The 17,217-nt window shown below is 33.8% G+C and overlaps 1 protein-coding gene and 1 long non-coding RNA gene across 2 annotated transcripts; both read left to right on the forward strand.

Moving 5' to 3' along the window:
* Positions 1 to 4,732: 4,732 nt before the first annotated feature.
* LOC120092053 lies at positions 4,733 to 6,334 on the forward strand. The gene is made up of 3 exons (XR_005485891.1): positions 4,733 to 5,597; positions 5,756 to 5,843; positions 5,916 to 6,334. It is a non-coding gene; the product is annotated as an uncharacterized LOC120092053 (long non-coding RNA).
* A 2,078-nt stretch (positions 6,335 to 8,412) lies between these two features.
* On the forward strand, positions 8,413 to 11,359 carry LOC120092057 (3-oxoacyl-[acyl-carrier-protein] reductase FabG-like). Its single transcript, XM_039050257.1, has 3 exons — positions 8,413 to 8,863; positions 9,615 to 9,844; positions 10,960 to 11,359. Exons 1-3 carry the CDS (start codon positions 8,512 to 8,514, stop codon positions 11,236 to 11,238), a joined length of 861 nt encoding a protein of 286 aa, XP_038906185.1. The 5' UTR covers positions 8,413 to 8,511; the 3' UTR covers positions 11,239 to 11,359.
* Positions 11,360 to 17,217: the final 5,858 nt, after the last annotated feature.

The following is a 17,217-nucleotide window of genomic DNA, read 5'->3' on the forward strand; positions in this document are numbered from 1 at the left end:
GGTTTTAATTTTGCTCTTTGATTTAAAGTAGACCATGAAAGAACAAAATTTTTGGGATTTTATCTCATAATCAATTAACAAACATTATTGTTAGGACTTGGGACATTAATGGGGAAGAGGACCAGATAGATAAATAAATAAATATATTTAATATAACTCAACAAAAGAAAAAAAATCACGGGTATTTATACCATCAACTTAAAGGTGATAGACTCCATATTTCGAGCATCAATTATAATAGCTGGTAACACCAACTATCATAACATACAATTAACTATACTATTACTATTTCAAATCCTTTTTTGCTATCATGTTTAAGGTTTGTTATAGTGTTTACTATTTCCTATTTATCATCTTTTTCTGTGTTTACTATTTCCTATACAGGCTAAAATGGTCTGCACCCTAAACAAATTATTATAACCCAGACTAAAATAGTATCCTAGAATAAAATAGTATATGCCCCAAATACAAACTATTATAATCATGACTATTGTAACCAATAAACTATTATAATCCATAAACTATAATAACCAACTCAGTCCCCCAAATGTCCTATATTATTTCTCAGCTAATGTTTTTATCGAATTTTTTTAAACAATGTTATTTTAATATATATTAACAAAAATAGGGTAGGGCTGAAAAGATTGACAAAAATAGGTTTTTTTAATCGTGTACCGGGTACATGATTACGCCTAAATCGTGTACCCGATACACGATTAGCTTTAAATCGTGTAACTGGTACACGAGTGCCTGTAATCTGGCACGCGCAGACTGTCAATGTGGCAGTCATGCAGCGTTGACTGAGGTAATTGTGTACCTGGTCACGATTACCTTAAGTCGTATACCGGGTACACGACTTCACTCTCCATTAAATCGTGATGCCTGTTCTTCTTCCTCCATCCGAAAACTACCGAATCCTTCTTCCTCCATCTGAAAACCATCCAAAAACCTCTGCGGAGCCAATTTTTCTCTTGTTGCTGCCATCATAAGTCGATCTATTGAAGGATTTTCTTCATCCGGAACGTTTACTTTGACTGAGGTAAAGTTTTTTCTTTAATTTTTTCCAATATATGTATTTGTTTATAAAAATGAGGATCAAGTTCGAAAATGTATAGTTTATGGATCCATGATTTAAATGTATAATCTTCATATATGTATCATTTTGTTTGCATTTGGGCTGAACTAAATGTATAGTTTATGGATCCATGATTTATTTTTGGATATATGTTGAACTTAGAAATTAGATTTTGTTGGGCTATTTTTTTGGATGATTATGTATTTGTTGGATAATTATGTTGGCCTATTGTTGGGTTAAACTTAGAAATATATGTATATGTTTATAAAAATGAAGATTGCTTCATATATATATTATTTTGTTTGCATTTGGACTGAATTAAATGTATGATTCATGGATATACTATTTTATTTTTATTTGAGCTGATTTAAATGTATAGTTTATGGATCTTAGATGTGGATTGATTTAAATGTATAATATTTAGATCTTATATGTTGAACTTAGAAATTGGATTTTGTTGGGTTGACATATTAACATATTTTTTTGTCAGCTATAAAAGTTGAAAAAATCATAATAAATATGTCGATGCTGTTGGGATTGATACCCTAAAGTCTCGTGTCCTGTAGTTTGTAAACAGTATATACGAACACCTGTGTTGTTAATATATGATATTTACTTCACATCTTGTTTTTTTTTCGGTTATTTGTTTTATTTGCTTTACCACAAACTAATAAACATAAAATCCGTGGTTATCTATATGTGACTCAAGCATGTATGTGGTGATATACAAATGGATCATGTCTTGAGTGATAACCAAAATAGTCTGTAGTAAATGGATAAAGGAGGGAAACCTTATCCTGGTAACGCTACGGACGCGACCCGCTTTGTGGAATGGTCACAAGTGTTGTGACTTGTCACAGATGGTCTGATCCTGATCATTCATGTTGGGGACATGCGAGTGGAGGCGTCCTATACAAAGAGATTATATAAGACCTGACCACGAAGTGTTAATGTCTCGTTATATAACATTGTTCATGACAGAGACTTCACTTCACTAGGATGACCATAGGTAACATGACTTAATCCTGAGTGAGTTAGGAACTCCTGCCATTGAGGGCGATCCTTGGATTTGTATGGGTACGAGTGGCCGGGTTGCCGATTCAAAACTACATTTTAGGGATTTTTCTGATTTGGGAGCTGGGAGCTCAGCTACACAAGATGAAATTTACTCTTTCCCCAAGGCAAGGGTAAGTAGATAGATGGCTCCCTTAAGGACTGATTCTGGGGCTTGAATGATGTGGCACCACACATCTTCTCTTGGCCTGAGAGGTGTTCACACATAGTTGGACTATGTTGTATTGTTTATTAGAGGAATCATTGGTACTTAAGGAGTGAGATGTAACTATAGGGGCAAAACGGTAAATTGGCCCAACTGTAATTACGAGCATATGTGAAGGATCATCGTACTCATGATTGGTTATAACCAATGGACACAAAAATATATCTGTGGTAAGAAGAGTTCAGCTGTTGGTCTTTAATGGAATCAGTGACAATTAACGGATGGTGGATCTCGTGGCTAAAGAGTTTAGTCAGCTATTCACGTACTGTTAGAGCTTCGAGCCATAGGTTCATTAGGTCACCTGGATAGCTTGGATAAAGTCGAGAACCCGTGTTTGGGTTAATTTGAAATGTTCAAAATGACAAGAGGAAGTTCAATTATATATGATATAATTGGACTAGTTAATTATATATGATATAATTGGTTAAATATATGAGATACATTATTTTGGAGGAAATTAGATATAAATATGATCTATATCAAGTAGAGGAGAAAATACTATAGTAGATATATGATATCAAACTATAGGATATAAATATAATATGATTATATTTATTAATTAAATTAATTGATTAATTATTTGATAATTAACGAATTTATCCACGTTCGGACGTGGGAAGTGGGCTGCGATGGTTATGGTAATCAGCGAATTAAAAATGAAAATCGTTTTCATTTTTCACAATCGTGCATTCATAATTTTTCGTCCGCGCCCAAAAGAATCCGTGAAAGCGATCGCGAGAGCCTATACGATAGAAGCTCGTCTATTTAAATGATCGTCTGCCTCACATTTTCTCTAAACGATCGTATACGTTTTTCCTAAACGATCGTTCAGTCTTTCATACACGATCGTGTAGCTCTACTATACGATAAGCATTTCCGCTATATGATAATAGAGTTTCATCTCCCACTTGCTTATCGTCCCTCTACTAAACTCACCAAAGCCCACTCTTTGGGTTTTTGACACTGAGGATACCTGGGTTTCTCTTGTGGTGGTGTCGTCCTTTCTGCAGTGTTTGTGTACATTTTGATCGTGCTGTTGCAGTCGACATACTCGCCGGGTGCTGGTAGATCCATTGGAGGTTTCTGTTGCTTAGGGTTCAGACGTTTGAAGAGTGTCTTCATCTGATATGAACCCTTTCCATGATTTTTACTGTATTCTGAGCATATCGATAACTAGGTTTATATGCATAACTGTATGTGTTGAATGTATGTCGTTTTTGTTTTGGTCACTATGAAATCGGAGCGATCTGAACACGGTCATGGAACTCTCGGTATGAGATCCTTCAGATGCGTCCTAAAGATTTAGTTATTCTTGAACCTAGAAATGATGGAGACAGTGATATTGATGTTGAAGTTGATGAATTATTTGGAAACGATAGTAGTGATGTTGAAGTTGATGAATTATTTGGAAACGATAGTAGTGGGGAACATGATCTTGAGTTGGTACCGTCGGATATGTTCACCCAAATTGATTGAAAAATTACAAATTCAACATGTGAACTATGATCAACTTTGGAAGAAAGGAGTATATGTGTAGATAATTGTAGTTTAATATAGAAATGAATGCTATTTAATATTAAAGAAGATTTACAGCTTGCTGTAAAAGAATATTGTGTGACAGAACACTATGGGATTATTGTAATGGAATCAAATCAAGATCTTTGGTATGATAGATGTAAATCATGGAAGGATGGTTGTGATTAGAGGTTACGGGCATGTCGGCGTAAAACTCATGGGATGTTCAAAATCACTAAACTTCAAGGGGAACACTCATGTTTGTTAGAATTGACACAGGATCATTCATAGCTTGATTCAAATTTTATGAGTATCGAAATCCAAAATTTGGTTAGGACTGATTCTGGGGTACCTATGTCCCTACTCCAAGAAGCAATTAAAAAATAATATGACTATAATGTTAATTATAGACGAGTGTGGCAAGCTAAGAGAAAAGCGTTGATTGTTGTGTTTGGTGATTGAGAGAAATCATATTCAGAGCTTCCGTATTGGTTGAGTGCTCTTGTTCATTACAATCTAGGAACATGATCTAATTGGTATTTTCTTCCGTCTAATGTGTCAGGTATGACTATTTTTTGTCGAGTTTTTTGGTCCTTCAGTCCTGCGAGAGAAGGGTTCAAACATTGTAGGCCATTAATCCAGATCGATGGAACTCATCTCTACGAAAAGTATAAGCGAAAATTATTGACCGCCTTATCTATTGATGCAAACGGGCATATATTTTTCCTTACTTTTGCTATTGTTAAAGGTGAAAATTCGTCAAGTTGGTCACGATTTTTGTGGGCATTGCGTGAATATATTACCCAAAGAGATGGTATTTGCTTGATTTCTGATAGACATAATGGCATTCTTGCTGCAATTAATAATGAGAAAATTGGTTGGAGTGAACCTAGAGCGTACCATCGATATTATCTTCACCATGTTGCTAGTAATTTCAATACGAAATATAAATCAAAACAACTAAAAGATTTGGTGTTTAAGGTAAGAAATCAACACCAAAGGCGCAAGTTCATTCGGTGCATGAAAGAATTAAAATAATTGAACCCTGAATGTCTTGAATATTTTTCAGATATTAACTTGGAAAAAGTGGACCCAATCACATGACGGTGGGTACCGCTATGGGTGGATGACAAGCAATGCAGCTAAATGCATGAATGGTGTTTTCAAAGATGCCAGAATGTTACCAATTACTTCTTTGGTTATGCTAACATTTTATCGCACAATATTGTATTTTGAACGTCGAAGACAATAAATTAGTGAAGTACTCGAACGTGGGGATATGTATACAGAATATGCCTTGAGAAAACTTAAGAGGTGGGAAAAACGAGCATCTGTGCATACAGTGACATCTATTGGCAAGGAAAGTCAAACTTTTGAAGTAGAAACTGACATAAGTATGATTTCTCCCTATAAAGGACAACACACACAAGTTTTGAGCTTGAAAGAAGGAAAATGTTCTTGTAATTAGTAGCAGTCATTCAAGATTCCATGCTCTCATGTAATTGCAGTTTGTACGTAGGTATGCACGAGCATACATTATGCAGCTTATTGAAGGATTTTTGTTCGCTGACAAGTCAAATACTCTAGTGCATCTCATGTTCCTCCCGCTACTGGCTGATTTTGAGCATGTCGTGGGGTGGTGCATGTCTTACATGGTTGTATAGAGATCTTTGTCGGGCTACCAATGCACAAGTGTTGGAAATAGCGGGGCCACTGATACTACTACAGGTATAAACTTATGATAGATTTCCAATTATAGCACCACAAGTCTAGTTACAGGCCCCAGATCATCGTCCACTTAGTGCCATGTATTGTTTCATTTATATATCTATTTCGTTATCATTTTATGTAAGAATATAAATTAATTATATTTTTTATAATTTTAGATGGAGTGGTATATTAGCTGCCTCTGACCAGTCAGCAAATATGTTGCTAGTATACCGAAAAATATTTGATAGACTGATGCACAATCAGGTAACAAATGTATATATAAATAAATATTTAAAAATTTTTGGATGTATACTTATCTTCTTTTTTTTTTGTCAGATTAATTGGACGCCATACACACAACAGATTTGGTCATCACTATCTGATTACTGTCGTGATGGTGAAGACATTGGTTGACCGTTGGCCCTCTTATATGCTTCCATATAGTAGAGTGGCATCATCCAGATCAGATGTTGAGACAGTTTGGTCTGCGAAAAACGATATCTTCGTTGTCCTATACATTTTCAGTACTACACCAGATTGATTTGAGAGGTAAGCACGACCAAGAATGACGTCGAATCCACCCGGAATATATATCATACTGGCATGGATGACATGATCGTTGTGTACAGGGAGAAATAACAAATAGGCCAACTGTATCAGATGACTACTTTTTCTGGTATGATTCAATCACGAGGCGATTAATCACACCTGATGGCGCCTTACTATTACTGTATGATAAGAGATTTAAAATTAGACATTTTCCATATATATGCTATGAATATTGTTTAATATTTATTTTTTCATCGTATAAAATAATTTTATCGGAGGTGTACAACAATATTCAGTGCAGCACAACTTACTAGAGTTGGGTTCAACGTGTCACCAAATATTGGTCAACATAGAAAGTATTATTCAACAAACACGACGACTCAAGTTGCTGACACCGATCGAAGAGGTATTCTTCGTAGACGACAACGACAACAAGGTGAACCTAATTTAGAGGGACACGAAGATAACCCCCATGTGGGGTAAGGGTCAGGGGGTCGTCTTTAAATTTCATGTAAACTTCTATTTTCAAATTAAAGAACTAATTATAAATCTTTTTTAATATCATGACATCTTTTTTTTTTTTTTTTTTTTTTTAATAGGAGTGCAGAATAATTATGTTTTCATTGTAGATTAAATATATAATTAAGTTTAATAATGAAGAAATTTTTGGACCCGGTCCTAGAGTCTTAATATTGTTGTACATCTCCGATTAAAAAAAAATAATTAGTCAATTTATTTTTTTTTTTTTTAAAAAAATCAGGGACTGGGTCCATGATTATGGCAATCGTGGACCTGGTCCATGAGTCTCCATGCGATCGGTCAACCAAGTCAGCCGATGTGGTGCTGGCTAGATTAAACGTTAATCGTGTACCCCGTACACGATTCTTTCAAATGCTAATTGTGTACCCCGTACACGATTTTACTACCCTACTTTTGTCAATACTTTTTATTCCCACATATTTTTAAAAATACTTTCCCATATACCCCATTTTTGTCAATAGTTTGAAAAAAACACTATATTTTTTAACTTCATCCATTTTTATCTCACTCTACTATGCTACAATTTTTTTCTTTTATAAACGTGTTTCTCTTATTTAGTTTTTCTTTTTGATTTCTCTTTCCTTTGATTTTTCTAATGTTTAATTTTTTATAGTCAAAAGTGGAGATATCTATAGAGTGGGGACCAGAATAGCTTATTTGTCCCTGTCCTCACTTCCTAAATTTACGAGAAATTCACAGAGATGAGATTCCTTGAGGGATTTTTTTTTAAAATCACTTTTTCTAAATTAAATAATTTAACTAAACACATCCATATAATCTTTGTCCAACAATTTTGATAGCATTTTTCATAAAAAAAGTCATCTTATTAAAGGCACATTTTTCAAGACGTCTATAAAACTTTAAACGAAAAACTTTTTAGGGGTTTTTGTATGGATAACCCAAAAATTGGATAAAAAATGTTGAATGACCCTTTGCAAACATCATATTCGGGTGAAATTATCAAAATATACTCGCATGCACGTGGAATAACATCTCGCTCTTGCTCTCTCTTTATATCTCTCGTGCTCTTATTCCGCTTTCTCTCTATATCTCTTGCTCTCTCTCTATGGCTTTTTCAAAGCTTTGCCGGTACTTGTTAACAACTTTAATCCCAACACTAAAGTAAATCTCCATGGAATTGACTCAAAATATCACAATCTCGCTCTTGCTCTCTCTCGGTCTCCGCAGGTTAGTTTTTCAATGTCACTAATAAGAAGGAAAGAGAAAGAAAAAAGAATAAAAGGTTGAAGAAGAGAAGAAGAAGGAAAGAAAAAAGGTTGAAGGTCCATCGGAGAAGAAGAAGAAAGAGAGTGAAAAAAAAGAAAAAGAAAAAGAAAAAGAAAAAGAAAAAGGAGGTTGAAGGTCGCACGAAGAAGAATAAGGGAAGAGGAAGAAACAGATCAAGGACATATTCATAACTTCACTCAACCATGAAATCAGGAGAAGATCATTTGACATTTTTTTTAAAAGAATAGTTCATTAGCACCCACTTAGTAACCATTTGGTTTTTGAAAATTAAGCCTATTTCATTTACATTTTTTTAAATGATTTGTATTTACCATAATTGAATTCTTAATCAAATTCTAAAAATAAAAATAATATTTTGAAACTACTTTTTAATTCTAGAAAATTGACTTGATTTTTTTAAATGATGAAAAGTAGATAATAAAGAAAGAAAATCAAAAGCCAATACTTAATTTTTAAAAACAAAAAGGAAAGATAAAATGGTTACCAACATGCTTTTAACACGTTGGGTCTCTAAATTGGATCACGTCCAAATTTCCCCATCTTTTTCCCCTCCTCTCCGTACTTTTGCAATCCTAACTTCCTTTAGTCGGAACTGATGGTGCTCCAGCGAGATTCTCCTCAGCTCGAACCATGGAACGACTTGAACGGCAAAGTGGTGATGGTCACCGGAGCCTCATCGGGGATCGGCCGCGAGTTCTGTCTGGATCTTGCTAGGGCTGGATGCCACATCGTCGCCGCCGCACGCCGTACGGATAGACTCCAATCTCTCTGCCACGAAATTAATCAACTCGCTTCCTCCGGTTCCTCCTTTCGGACGGACACCCCTCGAGCTGTGGCTGTGGAGCTTGATCTCAGAGCCGATGGTACGATCATCAAGACCGCCGTCAGAAAAGCCTGGGATTCCTTCGGCTTCATCGACGCTTTGGTGAACAATGCTGGTTTGAGAGGTAAATTTCGTTGTTCGAACTTGTTCTCTTCACAAAATTTAGGTCGGAGGTAATATTCTTCAGTCGGAATTCGAACTTTCAGTCGATATCGATCAGAACCCCTAATCAACTTTTCTGAATGTGACCTTAAATATTTGGAAAAATAAAATTTGGCGGGCTTGTTTTTAACTTTTTGCTGCTTCGTTACGCATTTTTTTAATTATTTTTTTTCTTTTCACGCTCTGGTTATAGTTCTAGTTCTCATGTATCTTTTAAAAACAGTGAGATCCGTTGATTTTTCCCTCAGGGTTCATCATTTTTTATTGGATCTCAGTTTATTTTTATTGTATAAAATACTCATTTGGACTTAGATAGTATGAAGTTCTATCTCAAAATCAGTTGACGAACGAGAGGAGTAATCCATCTATGCTAAAGTGAGCCCCTTAATTTTTTCATGAAATTCTCAACAGAAAGAAGCATTGTCATTTCTGGAGATAGAATATAAAGAAGGGATTAAGAAAAAGAAGACAAGAAGAAGAAGCGAGGGAGAGAGAAATAGAATGGGAGTTGAGTTAGAAGAAAAAGAAATATTAGAAAAGGTTTGAAAAACCAGGTCATGGTCCAAAATTTTTGGTCAATCTATCAAATAATCCAACTTTTTCTGTTGATTTTCACTTGAAGGAGGGATTGATTTCTGAATGTGATGGCTTGTTAGATTTCTTCCCTGAATTTGATTCAAGGTGAAGTCTATTTTAAACTCTCTGTATATCAGGGGCTGTCACGTCTCCATTGGAGCTGTCTGAAGATGAATGGGATGAAGTGATGGGAACAAACCTGAAGGGATCTTGGTTGGTAGCGAAGTATGTATGCATTCACATGCGTGACACCAGTCGAAGTGGATCCATTATCAACATTTCTTCAATTGGTGGTCTTAACAGAGGCCATCTTCCTGGAGGCTTTTGCTATGCTGCTTCAAAGGCTGCCTTAAACACTTTGACAAAGGTAATGTTTCTTTGTATTCACTTGTTTTTGCTAGGCCATGTTTGGTTCATACTTCTGATAAGCTTGAATTTATGTATGTTGAAGCTGGGAAAAGTATGAATGTGTGCATGTAGCTAAGAAGGTATGAGTTTATATAGTGTGTGCATTTGGTTTTGTGGTTAGTAGAAATAAGTGTTTGGTTAAAGAGGTGAGTTTTAAAAGTTGGATTAACAAATTCATAGCATGAGATTAGAAATGTCCTAAGAAGCACGGATATAGATATAATACACGAATACAATATAAACATGGGAATGCATTGTTTTTAAAAAAGTCTAGGACACGGAAACGACAAGGGCACATTTATTAAAATCTATATTAAATTCATAGCATAAGTTTAGCAATATCCTAAGAAGCATGGATATAAATATGAGACACGAATACAACACATACATGGTGACATGTTATTATTATTATTATTATTTTAAATCTAGAGCACGAATATCACAAAGACACATTTTTTAAAATATATATAATTTTTATGCAAGGTAATTCAAGGACAACGAGATTGTATTTTTATATGATTAAAAATTTATTTGGGATAATTATAATGAATAGTACTTTTAGGGCTAATAATTAAGTGTATAATAATATTTTTTTAATAAATGCAAATTTAGCAAAATTATTCGTTATAGACTCTATCGCTGACGCTGATAGACTCATAGTGTATCACGGGAAGATTTCGAGAGCTTAATCTAAATTTTGCTATATCTGCAATTTCTTTTATATTGTGCTATATTTATTTATACTTTGGGTCTAATTGCTATATTTGCAATCGTCTCTCTATTGCACAAACAAAGTGTTTGATACATGTCTAATAAATGTCCACTAAGTATAAGACTTGTACACACTAATCAAACAAAAGTGTCTGCGTTCTTCGGCAATGACTATATTACTATACAAATCCAACTTGAATCTTGGTAAGCTTCATGATCAGTTCAGATTTTGACAACCAATTCATCATCTATGTGATTTGCTTTGAGCTTAGCATTGTGTTAGCATCTATGGTTCATGTCATAATATTTTATTATTTTTTGCTTAAAATTGGGCAACTTTGAAAAGTTTACCTGTGGTTATAGGTTATGGCCATTGAATTAGGAGCATATAATATCAGAGTAAATTCCATATGTCCTGGAATTTTTAAATCTGAGATTACAAAGAGTTTGATGGAAAAAGATTGGCTTAAAAATGTAGCATTGAAAACGATCCCTTTAAGGACACATGGAACATGTGATCCAGCATTAACAACGCTTATTCGATATTTGGTACACGACTCTTGTGGATACATTTCGGGCAACATTTTCATAGTCGATGCAGGAGCCACATTACTAGGAGTCCCAATTTTCTCATCCTTATGAATATATGTACCGTCACGACCCATCCCCTGCCGGAAGGTTTTGTCTACTTGAAAAAATTGTACTTGTAAATTTCTTATAAAATATTTGATACCATTATTTAATCAAGTTTCATTCTGTCCTACTCCTACCCTCAATTTGGTGAAGAATAAAAGACAAGGGAAAAGAAAACTAGAAAAACGTAAGACAATAGGACCGATAGCAAAGTTATTTTGTTATATATATATAAAGGATTAAAGTCTCATATTGGTTTTTAGTTTTGGGAATTTTCATTTCATTTCATTTTGAGTCACATATGCAAGCTTTTAATGTTTTCAAATAATCTTTAATGATAAGATTGAAAACTTATGCAATAAATATAGATAATAAAAAGTTAATATAGGTGAGTCAAAATTGTATGAATCAATGATTTTGTTTTAGCTTAAATTACATCCATTTTTAATTAATTGGCGTGTATATATATCAAATATATTTTTTTTAATTTAAAAAATTAAGAAAAAAATATATATGTTTTAACAAAAAAAGAAAAAAGAAAAAGAAAAAGGCGAATTTCAGTGCATTTTTATATTAGTATAAAAGAATGCAATTTTATTATTAAGGTTTAAATCTTATGTTGGTCTCTAAACTTGGTCTCTACTATTAACATTTTATCAACTCTTAAATAAAATGATGAGATGATTTGTATTTTTAGATTACTAGGTTGTCAATCAGTTAGTCATGTTAAAAAACATTCGAATTTCAATTTGAATTAGGTGGTAAATCGATAAATAGGTGAGCTTAAAAGTCATTTTGTGTTTAAGATTTTGGTTGTTTAGTATTTTGGTATGTTGGTTGTTGATATTTTACTTCATCATCATTTTGCACAACACATGCTAGATGTAATTTCATCAAAGAGTAACAAAATCTTAATAGTAGGAACCAAAATAAACCCTTTTAAAAGTTCAAGAACGAAAATAGTCGCTTTTTTTAAAGTTGGAACTAGGGTTGGCAATGGGGCCGGGCGGGGTGGGGGGGGGTGCCTCCGTCCCCGACCCCATGGGGAAATTGGCGGGGACGGGGGCGGGGATTCCTGTTGGGGAAATAGGGTCCTCGCGGGGCCCATTCCTCGTTTCCCTGAGGATGGAGTGAAGAGGGCCTGTTTTAGAAGCTCTGGAGAGGGTCAGAGGGATTTGGGCGAGAGGGAGGGATTGAGAGCGAGAGGGAGGGATGAGAGAGAGTGAGAGGGGAGGGATGAGCGAGAGGGAGGGATGTTGCAGATTGCAGAGAACGAGAGAGGACTGGGGAGGGATAAAAACATATATATAAATTTGGGGTCGGGTCGGGGCGGGGATACTGTCCCTGTCCCCGCCTTATCCCCGGATGGGGCCCCAAATAAATTCCTGGTTTGACCCCATCCCCGATCAAACCGGAGAATCTCCGTCTCGTCGAATTTTTTTGCCAATCCTAGTTAGGACCAAAACAGAAGAAGATTCAAAGTTTAGAGATCAAAATAAGATTTAAACCTATTATTAAAATGGCTATATAGTACAACAGTAGGATGCTTCAACTCTCTCGTAAGCTTGGTTTTAATTGTGTCCAATAAATTTCTTAGTTTTCAATTTTGTGTTTAAGTAATTGGTCATTAGCTATTTGATATTTTTAAATATTCATAATCTACTAAACACAAAATTGGAAGTCTAAATTTCATAAGATAAATTCAGTTTTATATTTAATAAATCAATTAATTTTTAATTAAAAAAAAATTGTATATGTCAAAAACATATTAGGTATGAAACTAAAAGTTCAAAGACATAATAGACATTTTTAAAGTCCAATGATCTATAAGATACAAAATTGAAAGTTGATAAGCTAAATTTATAATTCATTATTATTTTTTTAAAATTCATGAACCAGATTTGAAATTAATTTTTTTTTACTTATTTTAATATTTTTGCAAAGCTTTAAATTAAGCCTCCCTAAGCAAAAATTCTAGATCTACACCGACAAGGGTGCTACAGTTATTTACATTGTTAATTGTGAAATTCTCTTTTTGTAGGGGGAATAAAGATGTGTTTGGAATACCTTTCTAAGTGTTTAATGTAAAAAATAAGTCATTCTAGAAAAAATTTAAGTGTGTGGAAACCACTTAAAATAGATTTTGAAAAAAAATGAATTTATAAAATAAGTTGGTTTATGATAAACACTTAAACAAACTTTAAAAAAAATGAATTTTAAGTGTTTAATGATTCATCTCTCTAATTCCTCACTTTCACTATGATGTGTGGCTACCACCATATTCTGCTAGCCACCTTAGGCAACCACCATCGACAATCTACTCCGACGATCGTCACTGGTGAGCAATTCCGGTGATCACTATCGACAACCATTTTTTGGCAACCACCACCGATCAAGTTCAACTACCACTGTTGGTGGTAGCTCCTCTGACCGTTGTCGGCTAACCTCCGGCCACCACCTCTGACGATTACATCGGTCAACCTCCAACTTGATAGGATGTAGAAGTACGCAACGAAAGTAATCAGAATCAGTAAGCACTCTAATTACATTTAATTTGAGTTCTAAAAAGCATGCAAAACATAATTTTCAGCAAGAGGGTTTCAAGAACAACATACCTTTGTTGAAATTCTTCGATTCCAAATTGCTCCTCATGAATTCTCAGCTTCAAATCTTCAGTAAACCACCAAAAGATCTTCTCTACTATTATCAGCTTTGAAATTGAGTGGTAGAACTTACAATTGAAATGAATTTGTGAAGGGAATGGAATGAATTTCAGGTGAAGAAGAACTCTAATGGAGAAAACTATTTTTCAGCCACCATCATCTTTTTTAAAACTTGAGAAATCAAGGAGTTTTTATCACAATCCTTCATGCAAGAGGAGTGAAATTCAGTCAATGCCACATTAGATTGATGAATGATGTGGGCTAGATGGGACTATTGTAATCAATCCACCTCATACTCAAGGAAATTGTGGATTTTTCCACTATGAAGTTAATTTCCATTTTTTTTATCTTTAATTTTAATTAATTCACAATTAACTAAAATCAAAATTTCAATTTCTGAAATTGAAATAAAAATGAAAATAAATTTGATTTTATTAATTAAACAATAATTTAATATCAAATATTAAATTAATCACACACCTAATTTTAAACATGAATTCTATTCATGTAATTAATATTTAAATCAATATTTAAATATTATAAACTCTCCAATTTTGTTTAATTTCTATAAATTAAATGTTAATTATATCGAATATAATTATACAAACCCTAATTTGAAATTGAACAATTCAAATTCAAATCCTAATTTACAATTTGAACATTTCAAATTGAAACCCTAAATTCAATTTGAACACTTCAAATTGAAATAATTTCAAATTCACTCAATTTACTAATTCAAGGTGTTCATGTTTTACGAGCTAGTAGAGGGTCTTTATAATCCTACAGATCATGAGCTCCAACAATTTGAGATTAGTTGGCTAAACTCTTTAGACCGAATTAATCATAGCTCGATAGTTGCACTCTTCTCACTATAGATATATTTGCGTCCACTTGATTTAACCATAATCAGTAAGTTGACCCTTCACAAGTTTTTCGTAATAACGACTGGATCAAATGCTGTTTTACCCCTGAAATTACATCTTGCTCCTTAAGTTCCACTGATCATCTAATGAATAATTGGTTTGTGATCTAATCACTAATTAGGTTCCTTTCGGTCAAATGAGAGGGTGGAACCTCTTGTTTAAGACCTAGATTCAATAGTTAAGAGAACAACCTTCCTCCTATCTTTAAATCAGGTAGGTGTGAATTTCATCTTGCTTCCTATGTCCCCAGCTATCTACCCGGTCTTATCCCTAAAATAGGAGGTTTATTGAGCCCGTGCTGTTGAGCCAACCCTCACCTATGCAAATCTAAGGATAATCCCGAATAAATAGGAGTTCATAGTTAGCTCAGGATTAAGATCGAGTTACCTAGGTCATCTAAGCGAAATAGTCAGTCTTAAACAGTAAACAACGTTATAAAGTAAGAGTGACTTATTTCTTGGTCTGATCTTATGTAAACTCATTGCATAGGTGCCCCCACTCCTCATATCAATACATGAATGAATAGGGATCACTTCGTTTGTAGCACCTTACAACAAATTGTAACAATTACAAAGTGGGTTGCATCTGATAGTGTTACTAGAATAAGGCACCCAACCTTATTCGTATACAATAGACCGTTTTGGCTATATACTCGAACTTGATCCATTTTTTATGTCTTCACATAAAGTTCAAATATTCATATAATAGACATGGATCTTAGTTTATTGGATTTAGTCTTTATAAGTGCAATTTACAAATTCAATAACAACTTTATTGAATAAATATTGAATAACATCTTTATTAATAATAAAAAATGTTTAACTTTAAATTGAGAGTTTTAGGACATAGAACCCAATACAACCATTACTTGGCAAACATCAACGACTACCGCCACCAACTCGACAAACTTCAACGACTGCCACTATCCAACTCCACCCACTACAACCAACACGGAAACCTTTGATGACCACCCCATACGACTAACTTTGACGACCATTATTTTAAATTATTAGTTTATAGTATTTTATAGCTGTCCTTTATAGTAATTTGACATTAATAAAAACACTATTAGTATAGAATAAACAAAACAAACTTGTATATAAAAACACTTTTTAGAAAGAGTTGCCAAACATGATAATTTTATTCTAAAATGTAAGAATAACAACGAGCATACAGAAACAATTTGAATCTTAAGCACTCTAAATTTCATTAATTTTAAAGATAAAATATGCATGCAAATAACTTTGAAATTAGGGTTTCAGTCACAACCTTTGTAGCTCTAAATTGATCACCAATTCCGCTCAAATCTCCTCATGAACCGGTTGTGAACCACCACGAGAGTCTTTTCGACTATTTTTCGGCTTTAGAATAGGATGGTGGGATCCGATGAGTGACTTTGTAGGGATGAATTTAGTATAGAAACTGAGAGAGAATTGATAACTTAATTTCTAAAACTCTTTTAGAATCTTTAAGTTGCCAAGAAGAATTTGTTTTTCAATTAACTTGAAATTTACCAAATGACCAAGAAGATTTAATCTCCATCAAAGCATCCTATTTATAGAGCAATTACATGCAATTCATGCAAAATTGAGTTAACCAAATTTTGACACTTCAAAATGAACTCAATTTAGTGGGAAGGAACCATGTCCAACATGTGGAGGTGTACCGAGTGCTATGAGCTGAGACTGAATTGCATGTTCTATTAAATAGTCTTGAAAGCTCAATTCCATATACTCACCACCTCAATCTGATCGAAATGTTTTAATCTTTTTACCTAACAGGTTCTCAACCTCTGCTTTATACTCTTTAAACTTTTCAAGAGTTTCGGATTTGTGATGCATTAAGTAAACATAGCCATATCTAGAATAGTCATCAATAAAATTGATGAAATATTCAGATTCTCCTCGAGTTTTGACATTCATCTGACCACAAAATTCTAAATGTACGAGCTCTAAAGGTTCTTTGGTTCTTAGAACCTTTTCAAGTAAAAGATCTTTTAGTTATTTTTTCCTGCAAGACATGACTCACATGGAGGTAGAAAGTTGTCTTATAACTGATTTATGAGTCCATTCTTAACCAATCTTTCAATCCTATTGAGATTTATGTGTCCAAGTCTTAAGTGCCAAAGATAAACATTAGAAGAAATTTTTCGTTTTTTATTTTGAGTTTCAATTGTTTTAAACATTTCTATATTTAAAATAGCTTTTGTCTCAGTTGGTTTTAACACATACAAGTTGTTTTCTAGTTTTGTTGAACATATTTAATACATTTTGAGATAATGAACACTTCATTAATTTCAAAAGAGACTTTATACCTTTGTTCTAGAAAACATGAGATAGATATTAAATTCCTCCTCATAGCAGGAACATAAAATACATTTTCAAGCAAAATAAATCTATCTC

This window comes from Benincasa hispida, chromosome 11 (genome assembly GCF_009727055.1).
Source record: "Benincasa hispida cultivar B227 chromosome 11, ASM972705v1, whole genome shotgun sequence".
In the NCBI taxonomy this organism is placed as follows: Eukaryota; Viridiplantae; Streptophyta; class Magnoliopsida; order Cucurbitales; family Cucurbitaceae; genus Benincasa; species Benincasa hispida.

Coding starts and splice junctions, on each gene's coding strand:
- LOC120092057 (XM_039050257.1), top strand. CDS start 8,512: ATGGTGCTCCAGCGAGATTCTCCTCAGCTCGAACCATGGAACGACTTG. Junction 8,864..9,614: donor GAACAATGCTGGTTTGAGAG/GTAAATTTCGTT, acceptor TCTGTATATCAG/GGGCTGTCACGTCTCCATTG. Junction 9,845..10,959: donor CCTTAAACACTTTGACAAAG/GTAATGTTTCTT, acceptor CTGTGGTTATAG/GTTATGGCCATTGAATTAGG.